This window comes from Hemibagrus wyckioides, linkage group LG06 (genome assembly GCF_019097595.1).
Source record: "Hemibagrus wyckioides isolate EC202008001 linkage group LG06, SWU_Hwy_1.0, whole genome shotgun sequence".
Classification (NCBI taxonomy): domain Eukaryota; kingdom Metazoa; phylum Chordata; class Actinopteri; order Siluriformes; family Bagridae; genus Hemibagrus; species Hemibagrus wyckioides.
In genome coordinates, this window is record NC_080715.1 from 35,129,672 (window position 1) to 35,152,092 (window position 22,421).

At 38.8% G+C, this 22,421-nt stretch overlaps 2 protein-coding genes across 3 annotated transcripts; both read right to left on the bottom strand.

The window, feature by feature from the left end:
- Window positions 1-363: 363 nt before the first annotated feature.
- Window positions 364-17,315, bottom strand: smek1 (SMEK homolog 1, suppressor of mek1 (Dictyostelium)). Of its 2 annotated transcripts, none has more exons than XM_058392019.1 (15): window positions 16,320-17,315; window positions 16,180-16,235; window positions 15,242-15,340; window positions 14,225-14,842; window positions 10,804-10,881; window positions 10,587-10,703; window positions 10,076-10,192; window positions 8,159-8,290; window positions 6,745-6,847; window positions 5,633-5,791; window positions 4,596-4,765; window positions 4,229-4,371; window positions 3,809-3,999; window positions 2,733-2,944; window positions 364-1,575 (listed from the first exon to the last, which is right to left on the bottom strand). In XM_058392019.1, exons 1-15 carry the CDS (start codon window positions 16,459-16,461, stop codon window positions 1,459-1,461), a joined length of 2,454 nt encoding a protein of 817 aa, XP_058248002.1. In that variant the 5' UTR covers window positions 16,462-17,315; the 3' UTR covers window positions 364-1,458. The 2 variants fall into 2 exon arrangements, with proteins under 2 accessions (XP_058248002.1, XP_058248003.1); XM_058392020.1 differs by having other exon boundaries at window positions 479-1,575; window positions 3,809-3,996.
- A 278-nt stretch (window positions 17,316-17,593) lies between these two features.
- On the bottom strand, window positions 17,594-22,145 carry erh (ERH mRNA splicing and mitosis factor). Its single transcript, XM_058390795.1, has 4 exons — window positions 22,002-22,145; window positions 21,324-21,411; window positions 21,116-21,236; window positions 17,594-18,101 (listed from the first exon to the last, which is right to left on the bottom strand). The coding sequence occupies exons 1-4, from the start codon at window positions 22,002-22,004 to the stop codon at window positions 17,999-18,001; spliced, it is 315 nt and encodes a 104-aa protein (XP_058246778.1). The 5' UTR covers window positions 22,005-22,145; the 3' UTR covers window positions 17,594-17,998.
- Between the last annotated feature and the right edge of the window lie 276 nt (window positions 22,146-22,421).

Below are 22,421 nucleotides of genomic sequence, written 5' to 3' on the forward strand. Positions count from 1 at the left end.
GCTGGACAAAACTCCTTATACCTTTTTATGGCTTTAGTAAAAACATCCCTGTTCTCAAACACACAGAGCTCCAGAAACAGCTGCTTCACACCGCAGTCTGTAATACTCTTATAGCTGATGGATCGTTGGTGCCATCAAGTGGTGGCCCTCGGTAGTGCACTCCCATGTAAAGATCTGGCTCACAGATTTTTACCGGTTTTAAGAAAACATGGCTTCACCAAACCCTTTTAATGTTGCGTGCTATTAGCATGTTAAAAGGTGAATTCACGACAGTAATTGTAAAATTTGTTAATGAATTTTATACTGCATGTACAAAAGACCAGCAAAATGAACAGCATTCAGGGAACCAGCACAGCCATGAGATATATTACAGCAAAGATCTTTTTAATGGTCCCAAACATACCCACCAACTAAGAGTACACTCATGTAAAAGAAAAATGAAGATATGACAAAAAGGGGGGAAAAAATCAATCACATCTAGAGTTCCACTCAATCTTTAATCAAGACGGGCTTACAAATTTTCCAAAAAATCTGCAGTTTCAAAGGGCAAAAAAAGGGTAAAACTAACTCTTCCCCCTAATGAGGTTTTAAAAACCTGTTCAAGTGCGACTGAAAACGTCCTGAACATTTAAAGGCAGGTCTCTTTTTTTTACATTTTAAAAAAGGGAGAGGAAGAGAAGAACAGAACAGTACAAGAAAAAAAAAAAAAAAAACGAGGAAACCGCTGGCTTTGAAAGAGGAAGAACTTCCGCTGAGCCACAAGGACAACGAAGACATCAACAATGACAACCCGGACTGTTCTGCCCCCAGTATTCTGTCAGGCTCCAAAAACAAAAATCAAAAGAAGCATAAAAAAAATCAAAAGGGGCAGAAAAAAGGGATAGAGGAAGGAGAGAAAGAAATGGAGAATGGAATCAGCGAAGGTGAGCGGTGGTTCAGGATTGGCTGGCCCATTTGGGTCATGTGACGTCCTTCCCTGAGAGGGGGGGGCAGTGTGTCCTGGTCCGAGCCTGGGACGCTTTATAGGGCACCAGTCTCTGAGTGTGTGTGTGTTTACCCCCCAGTACTTTTAGCTTTGTTGAAATTATTTTTTTTTTTTATTAAATCCTTTCAATCATTTGTCCAAACCCACAGTTTTATCTTGCTCTCTTTCTGCTCCGAGTCTCTCTCTTGCTCTGTCTCCGATTGGCACTTGAACTCCTGCATGGAGACGTTTTCCTCTTCGCGCCGAGACTGATTCTTCCTCCCTCTTTCTTGCTCTCCCTTTCTCCGTTTCCACATGGCAAACCCCTGCTTGGACTCCTGATGGGGGTTATGGGGGCAGCATTCATTCTTTTCACCATTCATTTGTTTATTCATTCATATTGTTGAATTCTGAGTTCTAGGCTGAGCACTGAAATGAGTTTGTAGATAAGGCTCCCTCCGAGCTTTACTGTGCCAGTTGGGCAGGGGAGTGTTTTAGGAGCTCAGCTTTGATTTCTTGGAAAGCGGAGGGCTCTCCTCTTTACTGTCCGAATCTTCTTCATCCTCGTCGTCCTCATCATCATCAGGATAGTCCACAAGTCCCACCAAACCCTAAACAGTCGCCAAAAAATTATAATAATTAAGCAGAGAAGGCACCGAGTTGTCATGTGGAGACCTATACAATCTCACTGAATATGTTATCACATAAAACATCTAAAGAGGTTTTTCAGCCATAACAATAAAACCACCTGCCTTATATTTTGTAGGTCCACCTTGTGCCACAAAAACAGTGGACAAGGGTCAGCATGGGCACTCGGACCAGTCTGCAGTAATTTTCAATGCACTGTCTTCTGACTCCTTTCTATCAAAGCCAGAATGAACTTTTCTTGCAATTTGTGCTACAGTCGCTCAGACCAGACACTCTTTATACACATCAGTGACCATATTGCTGGTTCACAGATTGTACTTCCTTGGACCACATTCTGTAGGGTCTAATCACTCCATACTGGCAATACATTCACAAAGCCTGCTGTTCTGGAGATGCTCTGACCTGGTTATTTAGACATCATAATCTAGCCCTTGCCCAAGTCGTTCAGATCATTATGCTTTCCTGTTTTTCCTGCTTACAACGCATCAATTTTGAGGACTGACTATTCACATGCTGCTTAATATATCCCACCCCATGACAGGTCCCAGTGTAACACGCCACTTTAACTGTAAGTGGTTTTAAAGTTGTAGCTGATCAGTGCATATTCAGTAATCTTTCATACATTTATTTTGGAGAAGAATGGAAGAACAAGGTAGAAACAGAACTTCAACTACACTCCAGTATTTCAACATCTAAACATTCTGCACATAAAATTCATTTTAGTGTGAAGATCCTGTCTCCAGATTTATCCTTTCACACCCATCTGAAATTGACTGAAGTTCTACAACACCCTTTAATGCTGTTTGTTCACTTTAATTATATGGTACCTCATGAACAAGGGCTCCATATTGAGAAGCATCTCTTATTTAACAAGGCCCATCTTGCTAGTGTCTGGCTTGCTCTGCATTCTGAAGCAGTGTCAAAGTTGAAAGACTGCTGACTTTACCTTATGGTACCACAATTACATCTATGTGTACAATAAATTGTCAAAACTATTCTGCATTATGAAGTGATTTAAAGCTATGGATTATATCTTTCCTTTTCACTATATATTAACAGAAATAAAAACAAATGTCACATCAGTATATAACTAAGAGATAGACAAAAGTCAGTAATTTACCTTTGTGGTGACAGCTGCCGTGGGCGGAGAGTTCCTGGTCCCCGTGCCAGGGGAACCTGGTGATCCGGGTGAACCAGGATGCAGTGAGGCTGTGGGAGGTGAAGACAGACTGGGCTTGGTCGAGCTAGAGAAGGACAGCTTAAAACTGGGGCTCTGTCTCCCGGACAAGCTAGATTTCCCTGACAAAACCTCTTTTTCCTCTGCCTCTTTTACTGTTGGAGAAAGACAACAAAAACAGTAGATGAAATGAAGGGCTTTTAGGGTCATGTGTACCTTGTAAATGTCAAACACTTAAAAGGGGTTATGACACAGCTTGTCATCCTTTTTTCCCCTTAAGAGTGGGAGATATGAAGCTTACAGTATGAGTGAATACAATATCTTGTAATGCTCAGTATAACTCCATTAAAAAAACACAATATACAATGGTCATTAGAGCTTTAATTGGATTTTATCTAACACCCGGATGTTCATATTCAGGTCCCAGTACTGCCAAGCTGCCACTGCTAAGCCCCAGAGCAAGACCCTTAACCCTAATTGCTCCGGGGGGGTCATATCATAACTGGCCCTGTGCTCTGACCGCAGCTTCCTAAGCTGATGTGATAGGTGAGGAGTAAAGAATTTCATGCACTGAACTGATGTTAGTTAGCAGTTAGTCTACACCCTCCAGTCTAATACAGGACCCATTTCTTCTGTTCACCCAGTCTGTCCGTCTCACTATACATTACACCTTTAAAACACATTCAATTTCATACCCAGACTAATGACAGCAATGTGAAGAATAGACGACGAGTAACAGGCGAAGCGAGCAATTTGCTAGTGCTGAGGTGCCGTGCTGTGTGGTCATTAATGTGAGCAACCAATGTGAACACCGCAACAGAAAATCACATATTTGTCTTCTTTCAGTCGGTTGCAACACATGCACTACGCAATAATGTGTAATATTCTGTTTTCTTACTGTCGATACCACAGACAGGTACAGTTGTGTTTTAAGGTACAGATTACATACACACCTTAAGACAAATTACGATCGGTATTGACTCGTACTAGCCACAAGTGACAAGATGATGGACTCTTACGTTTCTTTCTTTCCATGAACTTGCTAATAGGGTCCATCAGGTCCTCGTCATTCTTCATTTTATCTGAGGGTGGTACCACCGCCTCCCCGTCCTCCAAGTCATCTTCATCATTAAACCACATTTCCTCCTCGTCCTCTAAGGTCCGTGCGTCCCGTCGAAATCGGTGATTCCGTAAAATCGATCGCATGCTGCTAAAACATACGGCAAGAAAATAATGTCTGGTTGCTATGCAAAAAACCACAGTACTTCACACTGAGGTTTGGAAAGTCTTTCAATACACAACTCCTGAAGTGCATAGTTTATCAGTTAATACAATAAATGAAATTAACAGTCAATACAGTGCATTAATTATTTTATGTAAACACACTGCCATAACATTAACACACAGATCTTGTTCAAATAACATAGACTCAGACTGACCTGTCCAGTTTGGGGTTGTCCTGCCTTTCCCTTTGCTGCTCATACCGAAGCTTGAGGCCCTTAAATGTCTGGACATAGTCGACATCCTCCAGGGCCTTCCAGTAGTTCTCTATGATATGAGCTGTCAGGGATTTCACATCCTCCTACAAACGGTAAATTCAGTTAAAAGGTAATTAGACTAAAACACTACTAATAAACGCTGGTCTCTACATACTTCTATAAAGAAAATAAATTTACAATAGGATGTGAATATCAACATTAATAGAAATACACTGAATCAAGGTCATATTTTCCCAATTACAAAACATTAGATTACTTAGAAAAAGTGTCTTGGGAAAATCCTGGCTGCCATGTGGAGTGTACTCACCACGCGCACATATTCAAACATCTCTATGATGGCTGAGTTTATGAGGTTGTATCGGGAACCGTTGTTGAGGAATGCTTTGACCACTGGCTCAAACAGGAAGTTCCTCATGATGTAGCGGTTGTAGAATTCGTCTTTTAGGCCAACAATTTTCCTCATAAATCGCAATGAACCTGGACAGAGAAGAGAACACAGATGAATAACACGCAGTTAAAATGTGTTAATGACCTAAATTAAAATCATTAACATACTGATATAAACTCACCTTAATAACACAGTACAATATTTACTTAAGAAACATACAGGTTTAGGGTACTTCTACAACCTGGATAAATTTGAAAACAGCTTTTGCGTCAAAAAATGCTCAGCGTCCACATCGTTTCAATTGTTTCTCAAAAGTTCGTCATCCACACTGAAACGTCTGAAAACACTTACATCCCTGTACTGCATGAGTACAACATTAGACGCATTTCCGCCTGCCGTTTATTTAGTTTCCGGCTCTTTGAAACGTTGCAGCAATATATAGAGGAAAAGGACTGAGGTTTTGGTTTTTTTTTTTGTTTTTTTTAAATGGACCAACAGTAACGTGACTAAAATATGTCAACGTTTTTGAAGGCCTCAGTTTTCACGGTCCACATTACAATGCGAAAAACAGCATTTTCAAATTTATCCACTTTGGAGAGCGTTTTCAGAAAGATACGTTTTCGCTGACTAAAAACGCTGTCTCAGTGTGGACGCAAGGTAAAAAATGTGTGTTTTTAAACAAAAACATATTAGTGTGGACATGGCCTTGGTCTACAATTTTACAGCCTAATCTAGGATTTTTCACACTACTCTGTCTCAAATCACATACTTATGTACTACTGAAGAACGTGAGTATAACCCATTCTCTTATTAGAGTTAACCTATGAATTTTAAAACCATTACACCATAAACAGATATAAAGAGTAAGTTACTAAAAAAAATTATATTTTAGTTGAAGGACAAGATTAGTGGATGAAGAAGTGTTTTTATCTGTGTGTGAGAGTCTGATTACTCACAGAGAGCTAGAAAGGCATGCTGGGATGCAGTGAGCACCAAGACTCTGCGCAGGATGTCTTTGTTGATAATGTAGTTCTTTATGTGATACGTGTGATGTTCCACACAGAAGGTGAGCAGCTCCACAATCAGCGCCAACAACTGGCATGTCTGGAAATCATCTGCGAAAAGGAACACAGAGGCTGAGAAGAGGGAATGTTTTTGTCTGTAGCACCACTGATATACAGAATGTTTAAATCTGAAAGAAAGCCCACATATATTCATCACACATTCCAGCTCACTTCCCCAGTTCAGTTTGTGAAACACAGACAAAATATATTTGTCATTCTCTCTAGGGGTGCTCCGATTGATCGGTCGCCGATCAAAATCGGCCGATAATTGCTTCGGGAAGTTTGATCGGCGGTCTCTATAATGGCCGATCTAGAAAAGCTGATCAGATGACGCAAATTTTTTTTTTGCACGCTGCTAAAATGGCTTCACCTGTCTGGTAATTCTACATAGTGTATGAAGTTGGCTAGCGCTACGAGAGAGCGGGAGAGTTCTCTGATTCTGAAAACCCCTGATATAAGGACCCTTTTGATTATTATTCCATACCCAATATGTACAAAAGCCTTAAATTAAATAAGCCTAAAGAAAAATCTAAATAAAAGCCCCTGATGTTTTCAAATCCTAAAAACGCCCCTGAGTTATACCAAACAGTGTTTACACATGTCCACAGCCATATGAAGGACAACATAACATCAGTTAATTTCTAGGTAGACTCTGTTTGTTCTGACTGTTATTTTATTTATTTTTATATAATCTACAGGAAAGCTGTTCAAGCACTGACCAAGCACAGGCTGCTATGTTTTAAGTTGACATGTTGCACATGTTGCTTGCCAATAAATACAGTTATCAATTCATGATATTCCTCTTCTTGTAATTTCAATACTTAATTTACATTGTTGTTAAATATAGTTTACTAAATAATGGTATATGATAAGGCTTGAAATAGACCCTGTAATCGGTATCGGTCGATACAGCTTCTAGTGATCGGAGATCGGCCCCAAAAATCCTGATTGGAGCACCCCTAATTCTCTCTCTCTCCCTCACACACACACACTTTCTCTCTCACCTTTGCTGGGCTTCTCTTCAGTGGTATTTGCCAGCAATGGAGCAGAAAGCACATGCATGCAATGCTTATAGAAAAAACTTAAGAACTCAGTCTTTTCTGTTTTCTGCAAAAGAGAAAAACATGCTTGATTTTACAAATGCAACTGATTAGATCCAAAAGGTCAGCAAAAGGAATGTGTGCCTGTATCATAACAACACTACATAATCTGTTACTTCACTGCTAATACACAATGCTAATGCGAAGGTCAAGTATTAGAAACTGTAGATGTACTTACACCAATCAGCCATAACATTAAAACTACCTGCATAATACTGTGAAGGTCCTATCAAGGTCAACAAAACAGCTCTGCCCCTCCTCTTAAGGTGTGCTGTGATACCAAGTTTCGCTTACATTCTTCCATTGCTCAATGATTCAGTTCTCATGTTCACGTGCCCATTTTAGGTCCTTTTGGTGATGGACAGGTGACCAGCCTGCATGTGCACAGTCAGCAAGCTTCAATACACTGTGTGTTCTGACACCACTCTATCACAGACAGGATTAACCTTTTCAGCAATTTGTGTTTCAGTAGCTCTTCTGTGCAATCGGACCAGACGGGCTAGCCTTTGCTCCTTATGTGCATCAGTGAGTAGTTTGGGTGTCTGTGAAACTTTCACCGGTTGTCCTTCCTTGGATCACTTTTGATAGGTTCTAACCACATTCATACCAGGAACACCCCCAAAGCCCTGCTGTTCTAAAGATGCTCTGACCCAGTAGTTTAGCCATCACAATTTGGCACATGTCAAAGCTGCTCAGATCTTTGTGCTTAACCATTTTTCCTGCTTCCAACACATCAACATGTAGAACTGACTATTAGATTAGATTAGATTAAACTTTATTGTCACTGCACATGTGGGTACAAGGCAACGAAATACAGTTAGCATCTAACCAGAAGTGCATTCTCGCAGTGCAAATAATTAGCATATATAATCAGTATATAAACAAATAAATAATTTGCATATATAAACAATATATAAAAATATATAAATCATTTGCATATATAAACAGTATATATACACAGTACACAGAGGGAGGTAAATACAATGAGTGCAAATGAGCAAATGATTATAGGTGGTGCAATAAAGAAGATATTGTATACCATGAAAATAATTAAATATGTAAACAGTATTCAGAGAAGGAGTTATGTACAATGAGTGCAATGATTTAGATGTATGCAATGAGGAAGATCTTGTATACCATGATAAATATTCATTGCTGCTTAAGATATCTCACCCCTTGACAGATCCCACTGTAATAAGATAATTAACATTATTCACGCCACTGGCCAGTGGTTTTAATGTTATGACTGATCCGTGTCTATAACCCTTTATAAAATACAGAAGATGTTGGTCTTTCATTTTGGGCAAAAAAGACTCACATTAGCAGTTGCCAGCATGTTTTCAGGGTCCACCAGGGTCCTCAGTAGCCCCATTAGCTGCACAGCTCCCCCAAGCTCAGGGTCCGTATCACAGATCATGTGCTCTATTATCAGATTAATCAACAGGATATCCTGCAAAAAAAAAAAAGAGACCGGCAATATACAAGAGAGTAAGAAATAAATGATTTCATATCAAAAATAAAATCATTTCAACAAAAAAATATTCATCCAACAATATATTTTCTATTGACAATAATGTTTTTTGTTCATGTCTTCTTTAATATAAATGTAGTTCTGCACCAGCAGTTTCTGATACTACAAATCAACCGTATTTCTAAATAAAAAGAAATTCATTAAACATTTCTTGACTGTTTTTAAAGTCTTGATCATACAGTCTTATCGACTTACAAACCTAGAAAATATACTGGTACACCATTAAAACAAAATTATTTCCTCTCACTTTTAGCTTTCTCACCAGGATGCACACGTTTACATTTGTTGATGCAGTCAGTTGCTTGCATCTGTATTTAACCCTTTCTAAATTAATGATGCATTAAATCTTTCATTGGAGCGAGCATAAAGGATCTAGATCAAGGGTTGATTTACACATGGGACACAAGAAAAGCTCACTATTATACAAAATCTCATTGGTTTCAAAGTCAAGTTATAAACAGAAACAAGAGTCTTTAACAGACAGACAGACAAACAGACAGACAGGATGTCTTGGCTTGGGCAGCTATAGTGTAGGTGGAGACAGACAGGCGAATGTGTAAGCTATGCAGCTCACATTGCCCCTGCCCCAACACACACACACACATATATATGCATCAAATATAAACCAGGCTCCTCTGCTTTGTGTTGGACCATATCACAGCACCCCACTGAAATTATTTTTCAACATTAACACACTCCACTGTGGGCTTTTTTGTTTGTTTTGGACTGTCCCACCAAATTCACTTATAACACAATATCTACAAAAACAGGAAGGGTCAATTCCATTGTGTACATCCTACATAAAGCTGGCTGATCATATCTTTTCAAACTGATGCTCATATAGCATCAGGGGAATGGCGTAACACACTCTGAGGAACGTGCTGTCCTTCTATCCTGCCATGGATGGCTGTGGCATCATCAAGACTTGAAATTGTGATCACTAGTTAATAAGGCAAATGTTTTTCTGTTTAGCTTGGCTAGAGACTGGACAGATGAAAAATAAAGACTATCCGTCAATCACAGAGAATGAGCTGTAGGAATGCTGATAAAATAGACTAAACATAATGAGCAGGTTATGAAGAACAAAATGGCACATAACCCGATCAAATATTACTGCTAACATAAATAGAAAATTGATTAAAATGAAATAATTCTTGAGTGTACATCAAATAGAAAAGTCTTGCTAACAGGATTTACAAAGCTCGTCCAGCACAGTTTCTCTAAAACGCTCTTCCCCAGTTTATATTACAAAGACAATTGGTTCTCAAAATCTCTGCACCCAAAGAGCTCTTTAACTGGAAAATAAATTACATAGACCACCTCAGTGCTCATTATTTAAATGTGTACAATAATCCTACACCAGAGATCACTTGAAGGCCTAATTATATATGGCCATTTGTTTTTCATCTTAGATTAAACTTATTTAATGTATGTGAGTCAGACTAACAACTCCTAAAAATCAATATCCTAATAACAAATCTAAAAAATCTGAAAATGATGAGTTGAAAAAAAAAGAAAAGAATAATCACTTCAAGCTACTAAAAATAACTAAAACATTTATTTACTGTCATTAAGAGAATGCTAAAGCACTGGAAAGGGTTATTTGAGTGTGATTCAATAAACATTGTTTAGAAGCATTGGACAATGAGAAAATGGGTTGATCAGTGGCCTGGGAAGGTGTGTGTGTGTGTGTGTGCTACTCACATCATCATTCTGCTGGGACTCCTGCATGACAAACTCGCGCACCATCGAGGGGTTGTACTCCACCAGGTAAGAGAAGATATCTGTGGCCGCACCCCGCACTTGCACATCATCCATCCCCTGATGACCAACAGGAAATAAGCACAAAGTCAAACAGGTTTCATCACTGTTATTCTAGTGTGAACTAGAACATGCATCTATTATCAACACTTTGTCCACAAAATATTCAGTTTAATGCTGAATAATAGGAGATTTACAACTCAATCCCTACACTGACACCATCAATAAATAATCACTATAGCAGTACTATAATTTTACAGATTGTAACACTGACAGAATTACACAGACACAGGAAACTCTGTGCTAGGAAAGAGGAAAGATGAAACACGACAGAGCTCTCAATAATGACGCCAAAATTTGCAAATACTAAAAACTCTTAAAACTTGCAAATAGTAATCAGTACCAAATCATATACTGGACTTTGTAGCTTCTAATGGAAGATGTTCAGACTCACCAGTATAACTTCTAACGCTGGCAGAATTCCCATGTTAGAGAGGGTCTTGAAAAATGCATCCCTGTTCTGTGGCTGTAGAGTCTGAGAGAAGGCGCAAAACTCCTTTAGAAAATTTACCTATGAGACAAAAGAAAAAAAGTAGCAGGTTAGCAACGAGGGTAGAGTAAAGCTTGAAAATTTCACACTATACATAAGTGAAGAACTCCAGAATCATTACCAGTTCTTGCCGTTTGTCGTCATCTGTAGCTTCATCTGTTAGTTGTGCAAAGAGCTCTGTAAGAAACTTCTCATCGTCCTGGGGGGAAAAGAAGACAGAACACTGAAGCAGAGAGTAATCAGGCTTGCAAATTATTCCTGTGGTCAACCAGGATGTCATTTCACACAGCTGTCCAAAGCCATGACCATTATGAGCAAGCAAAAAGATGCTATATTCCCATAAAGCTGGTCTGGTGTTTGGAAGGTGCTCATTGAATTGAAGACAGAAGAAGGGCTGGACCACGATACTGCACAAAAAAAAGTTTATTCGAATTTATGAGTGAGTCTCTGAACAAAGACTATTTAAAAGAAACTGCACTGGCTACTGTAGATGGTGCTGTTAATATTTTTTAACAACTTATTGAACGCTTCTTTTTTTGACAGAGTAAATGGAGACCATGTCTTTCACAATATATGAAATGCCACCATGTCAAAAATTCCAATCCCTCGCCTCTTCTTGGCTTTTTTTGTTATCTGTAACAGTGCTAGAAATTTTTTCAGTTAATTTTGGGCTTATTATACACTGCTGTGAGTCTGAATGTATTACCGAAAAACACTACCACACACACTTGTACTTAATTATCCTTATTCGTGATATCAAGCAACATTTTCCATGTGTGTGTCTATATATATACACAAACACACAACATGTAAATGCAAAATGTCTGTATTACTACCAAATTCTGCAAATTATTCAAATCTAAATACTACATTTATTCACAGCTACACTGTTTTAGTTTTTCCACAAGTGTTTTGCTTGGTGTTGTTAAATAAAGCACTCAACATTAATTTTAGGAATAGTAAATCAAAGCTAACAACAAGAAGGAAGAAAATGCTGGCAGAGTGAAACATCCTGGATATGCTTTGTATTTCTTTCCAGTTACAATACCCCATGAAAAACAGAAAAAAGTTCTGACATTATCCTTCAAGTTGAAATCACCAGGAAACACTCAATCAATGACTGAAATAAAATGACGTCCTGTTCTCAGGAAAAAGGTTGAAAATGTGCTTCTTTTGCAAAATAACGCATGGACAAATAATTGTTCTCAGCAAATAAAGGAGCTTGATGTTAAGCTCCCTGGGTTTCCATGGTAACCAACCCCCCTCCTGTCTGAAACATTACACGTTACAACACCTCTACAGAAACCTGCTTTATAAAAAACCCCGGACTTTCCGTTAACATTATTTTATTTTATTTTTTTAAATCAGCAAATTAGCCCACATCAAATTACACCATAGATACCAGGCGTATGTCCTTCGGAAAGATCCAGTCAGTTCCATCTGGATTATCTGATCAAGCATATGGACAAGTCTGTTTGAAGAGTCTGAATCAGTCGGTTTGAGTGCTGTTTGTTTCTGATGCACGATGAACATTATTTATGCAAACAGGAAATATAGAAATCAACCAAATATAAACAGCTAATGTATTTATCTTTTAAAATTTGATTTCTCATGATTGTGAGTTACCATTTTTAAAAATTATCCAGAATCATTAGCTTGAAAAAGGCAGGAAAGTAAACATTCAGGTTAAGAGGAGCGAAAAGAGGGGGTGTGTATGAACAAAATCATTGTCTAATGTCCACATAGGCGAAATTTTCCTCTGTTTACACTGAAAGATTGTGTACGCTGATAGATCCAAGAGGAAAAAAAAGGATTTAATTGATTTTTAATTATCATCACCAGTAAAGTTATTCAGGCAGCACAGCAAGTAATCTGAAACTTGTTTCCTTTCAAGCCAAAAACCCAATATTTGATAACATCACTAAAGAATATAGTCAACTGATTTGCTTGTATACTTGTCTAACGTTAACGAACAAGCATCATATGATTTTATTTCATATTAATGAACTCAAACATTCTTCTTTTAACTGTGATAGAAAGCCGGGACGCCCCGAGAACAAGCCTACAGCATGTAAGATTCAGAGAAGTGGTGGAGCTTCCAACTCGCTCGGAACATCTACGCAAATCAACATCATTCTTCATTGTTAAAGTGTGGTGTATAACATAACAACAAGAGAAAATCTCACCGTCACTTTTCAGTGTAAAATATTGTTCAGTGTATAAATTATTATAAGACTAAACCTTTGTGTGCTCATTATTCAGACTTTGGTCCTGATATCCAAAATACAGTGTATTTCTGCAGCATTGTCCAGTAAACCTGTATGATTATTATAACATATATTACATAGACTCAAGATCCTCACGCTGCAACTAAACTGTCGGTTCACTTGGATACGGACTCTGTTAGTTAGTACACAAGTGTAATTACTATGTTCACATGAAGAAAATAAATATAGCATACAAATGCAAATATTCAGCAGAACTCATAACAGCTAACAGTGACAGAAATATCCTGCAAAATTACTGTTAAAATCCTAAGACTAAATATTTAGTCCAGAGTTCAATCCAGAATTATTATAGAACTGCGGGACAGTGCTAACCAGAGAGGAACCAACAGCAGCCGAAAACTAAATGTACAGGACGAGAGGTCTTCTTTCCTGCCTCCAAATTCTGGCCTAGTGTAGGTCCTGATAAAAACCAAAAGGAATAAAAAAGCAAGATAATACTAAAATGCTGGCTGTGAGGCTGAAATTTTATTTCACCACAGGCTAATGTGATACCGTTTCCCCACGATTTACCATGTTATAATCGAAAAAGCTTACCACAACAAATATAAGTATATATATATATATATATATATATATATATATATATATATATATATATATATATATATATATATATATATATATATATATATATATATATATATATATATATATATATATCATTTTGTGACAAGCAATTTAACAACATAAATCCAGAAAAAACAGGGACATTTCCAGGAAAAAAAACAGCATTTAACCACTTTCTAAGAAACATCTTCATTAACATTATGTGTAAAGTCTAAGTGTATTTTTTCCATATTGTCAACTTAGATATACATTAGGTAAACATTTAAAATATTCTCCATTATCTCTGACAGAGAACAAGAACGTGTGAGACTGGAGGATAGGTGCATGGCTTTTAGGACGTTTCAATTAATAGTTCAAAACACCTGAGCATGCTGATTTGTTCATCCCTTGTTTTATTATGGAGAAAAGACAGCTCTTTTGGTGTATTTTTGAGTGATAACACATGAGCACACACTCCTATGGATCCAAAGCTCCTATGCAATATGGTTAGCAGGACTGATAATATAAAATAATCATCAATAAACTTTAGTAGACATTGTGGGAACGTCATATTATTAATGCATTAGGCATGATCAGATGAAAGTCATGTTTCTCTGACATGCTATACCTAATGCAGGTATGCCATCAAGATTTTTTTTTTGTGTGTGTGAGTGTGTGTTTTCAAGGAGACATGTTAGCGAGACCCACCTGAAGCATACCGACAATCTCCACTTTGTTGAAGAAGATGAATGAGTGCAGGGTGGAAAGCATGTTCTCTTCAAACACAGAGGGTGTAGGCAGCACCATGTCCTGGATGTACTGCACACGGTATGTCTGGTGGATCTTCTGGCGCAGCTCAGGGTCTGTGATTGGAATAACCTCCTTGAAACGAGCCGTGGTGGTAAGGAACTCACGATGGCGGCGTGGCTGTGGCAATGCCGGATCGAATTCCAGGCATCCAATCACGTCCATGATACACTCATCAGAGAACATAACCTCAAAAAGAGCCGTGCGGTTTAGAAGAAAGATACCCTTGACGATGTCATACAAGTGGTGCAGGCCTTCACGGTTCTCCAAGTCCTCACACACGCGAAACAGCTCCAGCAGCTTGCGGATGTAGCCCTCATTCTCCAGCGCTAGGGCCAGTTTCTCACGTCGCAGCGGAGACGGCAGAGAAGATGCCACCAGCTCTGCTACCTCTTCCAAGCGTGAGAGCTCGCATGGCGGCAATTCCAGACCAGGAGAGGACATGTCCTCAAAACGCTCCTCCTCTGACTCATCGATCAGCTCCTGGGTGATGTCCACCGATGGGTCCTTACCCTGAACCTGCAGAAAGAACAAGACAAACAAGCCACATAAATAGGGATGCACTAATCCAACTTTTTCCTATTTTTTCTTTCCATAACAGACAACGCTCCGATACTTACATCTTTAATGTAACGGAGACATTTTTTTTTTTGCAAGTTTTGTTTGAGCAAAATATCTAAGCGTGAATGATAACATGCTTTAAATGTTGTGTCCTAGGGTTATGTTTGGCCTTTCTTATTTCATTAAAATGTAACACGTCATAAAATAAGACAGGAAAAATGTCAAATCCAGTCTATCAGTAATCCAAAAATTGTTTCACATAAATATACTAGCAAAGACTTTAATGACCATGATCAAAATTATAGTATTAAATAAACAAATTAAAAAAAAAACACATGATATGGGTGCTCAGATCACCTGACATATCTTCTCCCAGATCTCATCACAACCAGCTTTCTCTTGAAAACTCAGGGCCAGGTCATAGTTTTCCGCTTCAGACCAAACAATCAATGTGTCCTAAAAACAAAACAAAAAAACAAGCAAAAAAACTAATAATAACTCACACAGAGTTCAAACTTTGTGAATTTTAAAAGTCTCCATTTGTGTGGCACTAAATATCAAGCTGCACAACAGACTGAATCTTATACCTCATTCATTGTGTTGCTGGTTGTAGCCTTAGATTGCATTCACATACTTAGTGTCTAGTCCTAAATCTAACACTAATGTGTTTACTCTCTCTCAGTGGCCAAGACAGCTGGGACAGTCTGAGTGAGGTGGTCTCCATTTGTTTAAAAAAACAAAACAAAAACAAAAACAAACAAAAAAAAAACAATTAAGTGCAATTCAATTCCTGAAAGAAAGCGATCTGTCCCTGAAATGACCAGAATACAAGAAGTGAATCAAACACGCAAGGGGTTTTTGACTGTGCTCCATTTTTTGTAGATTCAAGCTGATCTACTGGGCCACAGAGCAGAGCTGTAGAGCTAAAAAACTTTGGATAAGTGGCCCAACAAACAGAGAAAATAAAAGCTGAATGACACACAACACATTTTAAACTAGATATTTATATAATGATCTGCTATTTAACGTGGGCTCCGTGTTCTCCTTGCTTGGGTGATTTCTAAGCGCATTTGGTAAAAGTAATTTCTTCTGATGTGCCATTTCTGACCAACAAATAACAAACATGTCTTTACAGCCCTAAAAGCCCCTCTCAATCATGTTTTGTTGGATTAATTATGTGCAGTGTGAAGCCAAACAAACTCTCAGTTCCTCACAGAAGTGTGAAAGCACTTTTGCTGCACAGAAAACAAGCTCAGGGACTGGAAACCTTCAAGAAAAATGAAGCTCAAACTCACCTGCTGTTTCTGATACGCTGTATTAGGGTTGATTTTTGACTCCAGCAACAGAGACCCTGTGAAACACAGAGTCGTTTATGCATGACACTGACAGATGCATGTGTTTATTTAGTGATCCAGGGAGTGTTGTGTGGACTTACCGTCGCTCTCTGCCCGCACCAGCAGAGACATGCCTTTGAGTCTTTCGACATAGCCGGAGGAAACATGCCCTGTGCCCCGGTCATCCCACTGCCGGTCTTCATTCAAAGTGTAGACCTTCACTCGTCGCCGAGTGTCAGTCATTCTTGCAAGTCAACTCTAAGTTCCTAGTTTTGTTTGCCCTTGATACACAAATATTAATCCCTGAACCGAATTCGTCCTTCTTGTTAGACTCTCGGTTGCACGGCTCCGTCTGAACTGGACATCTACACGCTACCTGTTGTCACGTTAATGACGTACGGCGCTAACGCTGGGCTAGCTCTACACTGACACTTCGCCACAACATAGTCCTTTAATTATCACCCAAACGTGGATTACTATACAGCTTAAAGTCTGTCCGGCTGTGGGCATGTGAGCAAGGTGAAAATTCGTGTCAGAACTGCAGCAGGTGGAAATATATACATATACGTATATAATGTTGGACGCCCTCTCACATCTGATAACGGCTACGAGCAAACGGAGCCAAACACTAGTTAGCTAAGCTAGCTGTCCTAGCGATTCAGCTAACAGGCTATCTGCTTGCGTTCAACATTCTGACTCTAATTTATGTCTAACCGAGTGTAGAAAAATATTCAAAAGTGGTACCGATACCTTAATGGCCCATTATAAAGACGCTGTGTTTATGCACTGTTGAAAGAACCACATACAGAACAGTGTTTCATTATAAGCGAGACTGCAGCCTAGCAGCAAAGCTATATTTTGGCCAAGTGTTCCGCCATGTTCTGGCTGCGGGCCGTAGAAGGACCAGCCTCTCTTCTCAAACACAGACGTACATTTCAAAACGTAACTGGTCGAATGGGAAAACTCGTCCGACTTTCCGGTACTATAAATGTGTAACGTGAACGCTGAACACCATCAAATAACAATGTCTATAAGGAGAGCAACGATTAGCCCCACTGTAAGTGTTCGGCCATCTTGGGTCCCCTCAGAAAGCCACTACAGGGTTTCCCTCGTCGAGCAAGCAGGGGCGGCCCGCCACAATTTAAAGATACAGTACACCACATAGCGCGAGTAGGTGAAAAAAACCGCCAACAAAAAGAGAAAAAATAAATATAATAATAACAACAATAATAATAATAAAACAAGGTTTATCAGCAAAACAGACATGAAAAGTTTTGATCTGCTTTAGTTGACCTGGAAGTTCAGCTGTATTTTAGATCATTAAAGCCTGCGGTGCAAACAGGGATAAAAATAAAACACACACGTGAATACACAATTAATTTAAATCAAGTTGTTTATTGTACTAAATGGCCAAAAAATACAAAGCTGATCAAAACATTACCCATCATAGTTACCGTTTTATAAAACTGGATAGAGTCATAAAGATACACAAGAAAACAAACCCACACAAGAAAACTGACCCCTCGGGAACACAGCAAGCTTTCATTTAAACCACGTTCATAACCTTGAGGATTAAACCTGAAACAAAAACATGAAGGAAAAAAGAAAAATGTACACATTTGTGAATGTTTTAATGATTACAAACAAAAGGGGTGTTGTAACACATCGCCTGGCTAGCTTGCCCGGTTATGCAGCGTAGATCCGATCAAATTAGCTTTTTTTTTTTTATTGGGGGGTGGAAATAAAAATCAGTGCAGCCCACAAGAACATTTCCTTCATTCTATTTCCCCGCCTGCTGGGCCTGGCGTCTCAGCAGAACGTAGATCTTCTCTTTGATCCAGTCTTTGTTGTAAGGCTGGTAGGTCTGCGTGTCAGCTCGGTACCTGTACAAAAAAAAAACAAAAACAACAGAGACATTCACGAGGCTTTATATACACGAATTATGTCTCAAGAACCAAGTAACTGACCTGTAGTAATGAAAATATTCCACTTATTTAATTTGTTAAATTGTCTTAGTTTTATTAATATTGTCCATAAACTGACAGTACTGTCAGTAATAGGCACATGGTTGTCTCCAAAAGTATTGGATCATCATTTACAGTATACTTGATTTTTTCTATAAAACTGAGGACATTTATGTTTAAGCCAAAATATGAACAGAAGATCCAAATTTCTATCTAGAATTGTTAAACATCTTAGAACATAGCACCTTTTGTTTAACCACCACCAAATCGAGCAATCTAAGATATTGAAACATGTCACTGATGTTTTTGCCATCTATAGATTAATTGTTGAAACTTTTAAAAGCTCTGAATGTCTACTCAGGGAAAAACCTTGCAGAGCAATTGCACAAACATTTGGCTAATACAACAATCTGGACTGTCTTGTCCAGACAGGGAACAGGTCCAAAGGAACAACAGCAACTGATGAGAGCTGCAAGAAGAAACTGAGAGCAGAAATATAGATGCCATACCAGAACCTCTCATCAGCAGTAAGGATCAGAAAGCCAGAATGAAATCCACAAAGAAATGCAGAGATGCGCCACTAACATCTGGAACCAGGACCAACTTCCACCAAAGTGATCAAAAAACCAAATAGTGGATCTGCTCATGATGGGTCAAACACACTGGTGGTTCTGTCATGACTTCCATGGCTGCTTCTGGAACATTCTCTTAAATCTTTACTGATGATGAAGCTCATGATGGAGGCAGCAGAATGAATTCAGAAACTCTGCCAATTTACTGAAAAACGTGTCCAAATTAATCAGGAGGAACTTCATCATGCAGCAAGATCCAAAACACACTGTCTACTCAGCCAAGGACTTCATCAGGGGGAAAAGAGGAAGACTGCACAAGTCAATTGTCAGACCTCAAGCGAACTGAGGAGCATTTTAGCTCCTATAGAGGAGACTGAAACTTTACTCCAAGCTTAGAAAAGCATCACAATAGAAAAATGCAGTAGTTTGGAGAAGTCAGTGGGCATGATGCAGTTATTTGGTTGCAAGAGATATGCAACCAAATAAATTTTTATTTGCTTTAAGACTTCTGTTTCTATACTATTGCTGCCCTTTATTCTGTACCACCTTCCAAGTTGTTTAAGATATCTAGATACAAGTATCAGGAAATTAAATTCCTATTTGATCTCAAGCCCAAACGTCTTCAGTGTAAAACACAAACAAAAGAGTTGGACTTGCTGCTTCAGTACATCAGAGGAGATTAAACTACACTCTAAATTAAAGCACTTGTACTGATGACATAGAAATGATAATGTACAGCTAATTCAAGGAAAGTTTAACATAATTCAACACTTAACAAGCTAAAACATGTTATTTAACAAAGATATAATGGTTAATATGGTGAATCTTTCAATAAGGAGAAATGTATTCAAGATGCAGTGTCCAGTCAGCAAATTCAAGTAATTTTGTCTTATTTATTTCTCGAAAAACAAGGACAGGGCTGGAGTTTACTAGAAGAGATACTTAGACTGACTGGTATGTTTTCTCAATGTGCACTCATGTTCTGTCCCCTCGTCTATACTGCACATCTGTACAGCATGAGTATGAAGTAAAGTGGCACTAGAACATCTGCAAAAGTCTCAGTGCTAAGAGTGGAAAATCTTTTTACACAGATACATCACTCCTGATTAGCTTGATAAAATACTACTGAAACATTCTGGGAAAATGATAGTTTGGAGTGCAATGATTGTCAGGAAAGAAAGGAAAAATAGCACACAGTTCTGGAGAAACAGCTCAGGATCTCTCAAACTAGCACATGCACTGACCAGATAACTTCTTTTAATTAATAATCATCAATAATAAGATTGTAGCCATGTTACAGCTTACCAAAAGATAACATGCACAAATGACTGATGTAAAGTGAAGAGGTCAAAGTTCACACCCTGCATTTCCTACATGGCCAAAAAGTTTTTGGACATATGACAATCAAATCCAGAAGTAGGACTTCTCCAAAGTGTGTCCACAAAGTTTAATGGACACTGTTGTATAAAATGTCTCTGCAGCTGAAGCTTTACAATCTCATTTCACTGGAACTACAAACACTGCCAGCATGACAATGCCGCTGTGCACAAAGCAGCTCCATGAAGACATGAAGGTTGGAGAAAGTGGAAGATCTCGAGTGTCCTGCACAGAGCCCTAACCCTGACCCAACCCCACTGAACACCTTTGGGATGAACTGGAATCTCCTCAACATCCCAACATTAGAGTCTCATCTCACTAAAGATCTTGTATACTACATTGGCAAAAGTTTTGGGACACTCCAAGTCATTGAATTTAGGTGTTGTTTTTCAGGGGTTGGGAGTCAGACCCTTAATTCTGGTGAAACGAACTCTTAATGCTTCAGCTTCATATCAAGACATTTTAGACAATTTCATGCTCTTTGTGGGAACAGTTTGGGGATGACCCCTTCCTGTTCCAACATGACTGTGCACCAGTACACAAAGCAAGGTCCATAAAGACATGGATGAGTGAGTTTGGTGTGGAGGAACTTGACTGGCCTGCACAGAGTCCTGACCTCAACCCCATAGAACAACTTTGGGATGAATTAGGGCAGAGACTGTGAGCCAGGCCTTCTCGTCCAACATCAGTGCCTGACCTCACAAATGCACTTCTAGAGGAATGGTCAAAAATTCCCATAAACACACTCCTAAACCTTGTGGAAAGGAGACAAGAGGAGATAAAGCTGTTATAGCTGCAAAGGACGGCCCAACTCCATATTACATTCATGTGCATGTAAAGGGATATGTCCCAAAACTTTTGCCAATATAGTGTAGCTGAATGAATTCCCACTAGGCACGTTGTAACATCTACATAACAACAAGCATATAAGGTCATGGTGGTCAGATGTCTACACAATTTTGGCCAGGTTTTACAGATACTTACACTAAACAGCTGAGGTCAGCCAGGTCATCAATGAAATCAAAGAGCTGGCTTATGTCGTACGTGATGGACGGGCTGTTGGGGTTCATTCTTTTCAGATGCTCCTCGTACATCTTACATACTCCTAGAACATGGGATGGAAAGATTTAAAAAAAAAAAAAAAAAAATGCTACATTTAGCGAAGGGACTCATGTAAACTGGTTTTACTGACCCTCCATGCACTCGTTGACAGACTCATAATCGGCGTATGTTCGTCCTTCTGGTCTTTTGGTTGGCTGAACCAGCAGAATTGTGTGAGACTAAAACCCAAAGAATCAATCAGAAAAATCATATTTAAAATCAGCTCTGGTTAAATAATAATAATAAAAAAAAATAGTTAGTTTGGTTATTTTTTACTGTGTTGCAAATATACACTGGTGAATTCCATGTAAATTCATATTAATTCTAAATAAATTTCACAACAGTGTAAAAGTGATTAAGACCGGAAGTAGTGCGCGAAGGAAGTGAGCAGGAAGCCATTTGGGACTCAGCCTGGGTCTCGGGCTGTTCGTTAGCCAGCTCGAGACCTTACGTGTTTTACAGACTAGCAAAGCTGAGCAAAGATTATCTGAGTAAAGATAACTAACTAGTACATAGTTTTGTGTACTGTTCATTAAAAAACATTTTTAAGCAATCCTATCGAGCGTTTTATCCGCTGTGATTTTTCCTTCCAGCTTGTTAGCTAGCTGCTGCTGGATTCGTGACGATTACAGCACGATGCTAATAAATGACATGGTAGCTAGCTAAAGTGCACTGATAAAACGGCAGCATACTTTATTCACATCTGACAAGATAAATAACCATTACACACTATTCAAAATCAAGATAAAATATGAACCGAAGAACCTACCATCTTTTGGACCTAAAATTAGCCAAGACGAGCGAGACTGTCGTTAGCGCTTGCAGCTCTTTTCTACAACAGCTGCGAATGTATGAACAAAACAAAAGTCTATTTCCGGCGACAAATGGCTTGTTCCGTTTTCAAAATAAAGGTTACGAACATGCTCGCAAACAGAAAGCAAACTCAAAAAACATAAGAGAGAGGGTTACTTATTACCACTTTACTTCATTCTGTTCTTAATGAAGATTCCACAACCGAAGACACACCGATCAGGCATAACATTGTGAGCAGTGACAGGTGAAGTGAATAACACTGATGATCTCCTCATCATGGCACCTGTTAGTGGGTGGGATATATTAGGCAGCAAGTGAACATTTTGTCCTCAAAGTTGATGTGTTAGAAGCAGGACTCAAAAACCCAGGACTCAAA

Excerpts from the sequence above, each read along its gene's own strand:
- smek1 (XM_058392019.1), bottom strand. The coding sequence starts at position 16,461 with ATGACTGACACTCGGCGACGAGTGAAGGTCTACACTTTGAATGAAGAC. Across the intron at positions 15,341-16,179 it reads CAGCGTATCAGAAACAGCAG|GACACATTGATTGTTTGGTC; the intron begins GTGAGTTTGAGC and ends TTTTGTTTTTAG. Across the intron at positions 10,193-10,586 it reads CAGCGTTAGAAGTTATACTG|GGGATGGATGATGTGCAAGT; the intron begins GTGAGTCTGAAC and ends GTTGGTCATCAG.
- erh (XM_058390795.1), bottom strand. Across the intron at positions 21,237-21,323 it reads TGTCAACGAGTGCATGGAGG|GAGTATGTAAGATGTACGAG; the intron begins GTCAGTAAAACC and ends CCCATGTTCTAG. Across the intron at positions 18,102-21,115 it reads GCTGACCTCAGCTGTTTAGT|GTACCGAGCTGACACGCAGA; the intron begins GTAAGTATCTGT and ends TTTTTTGTACAG.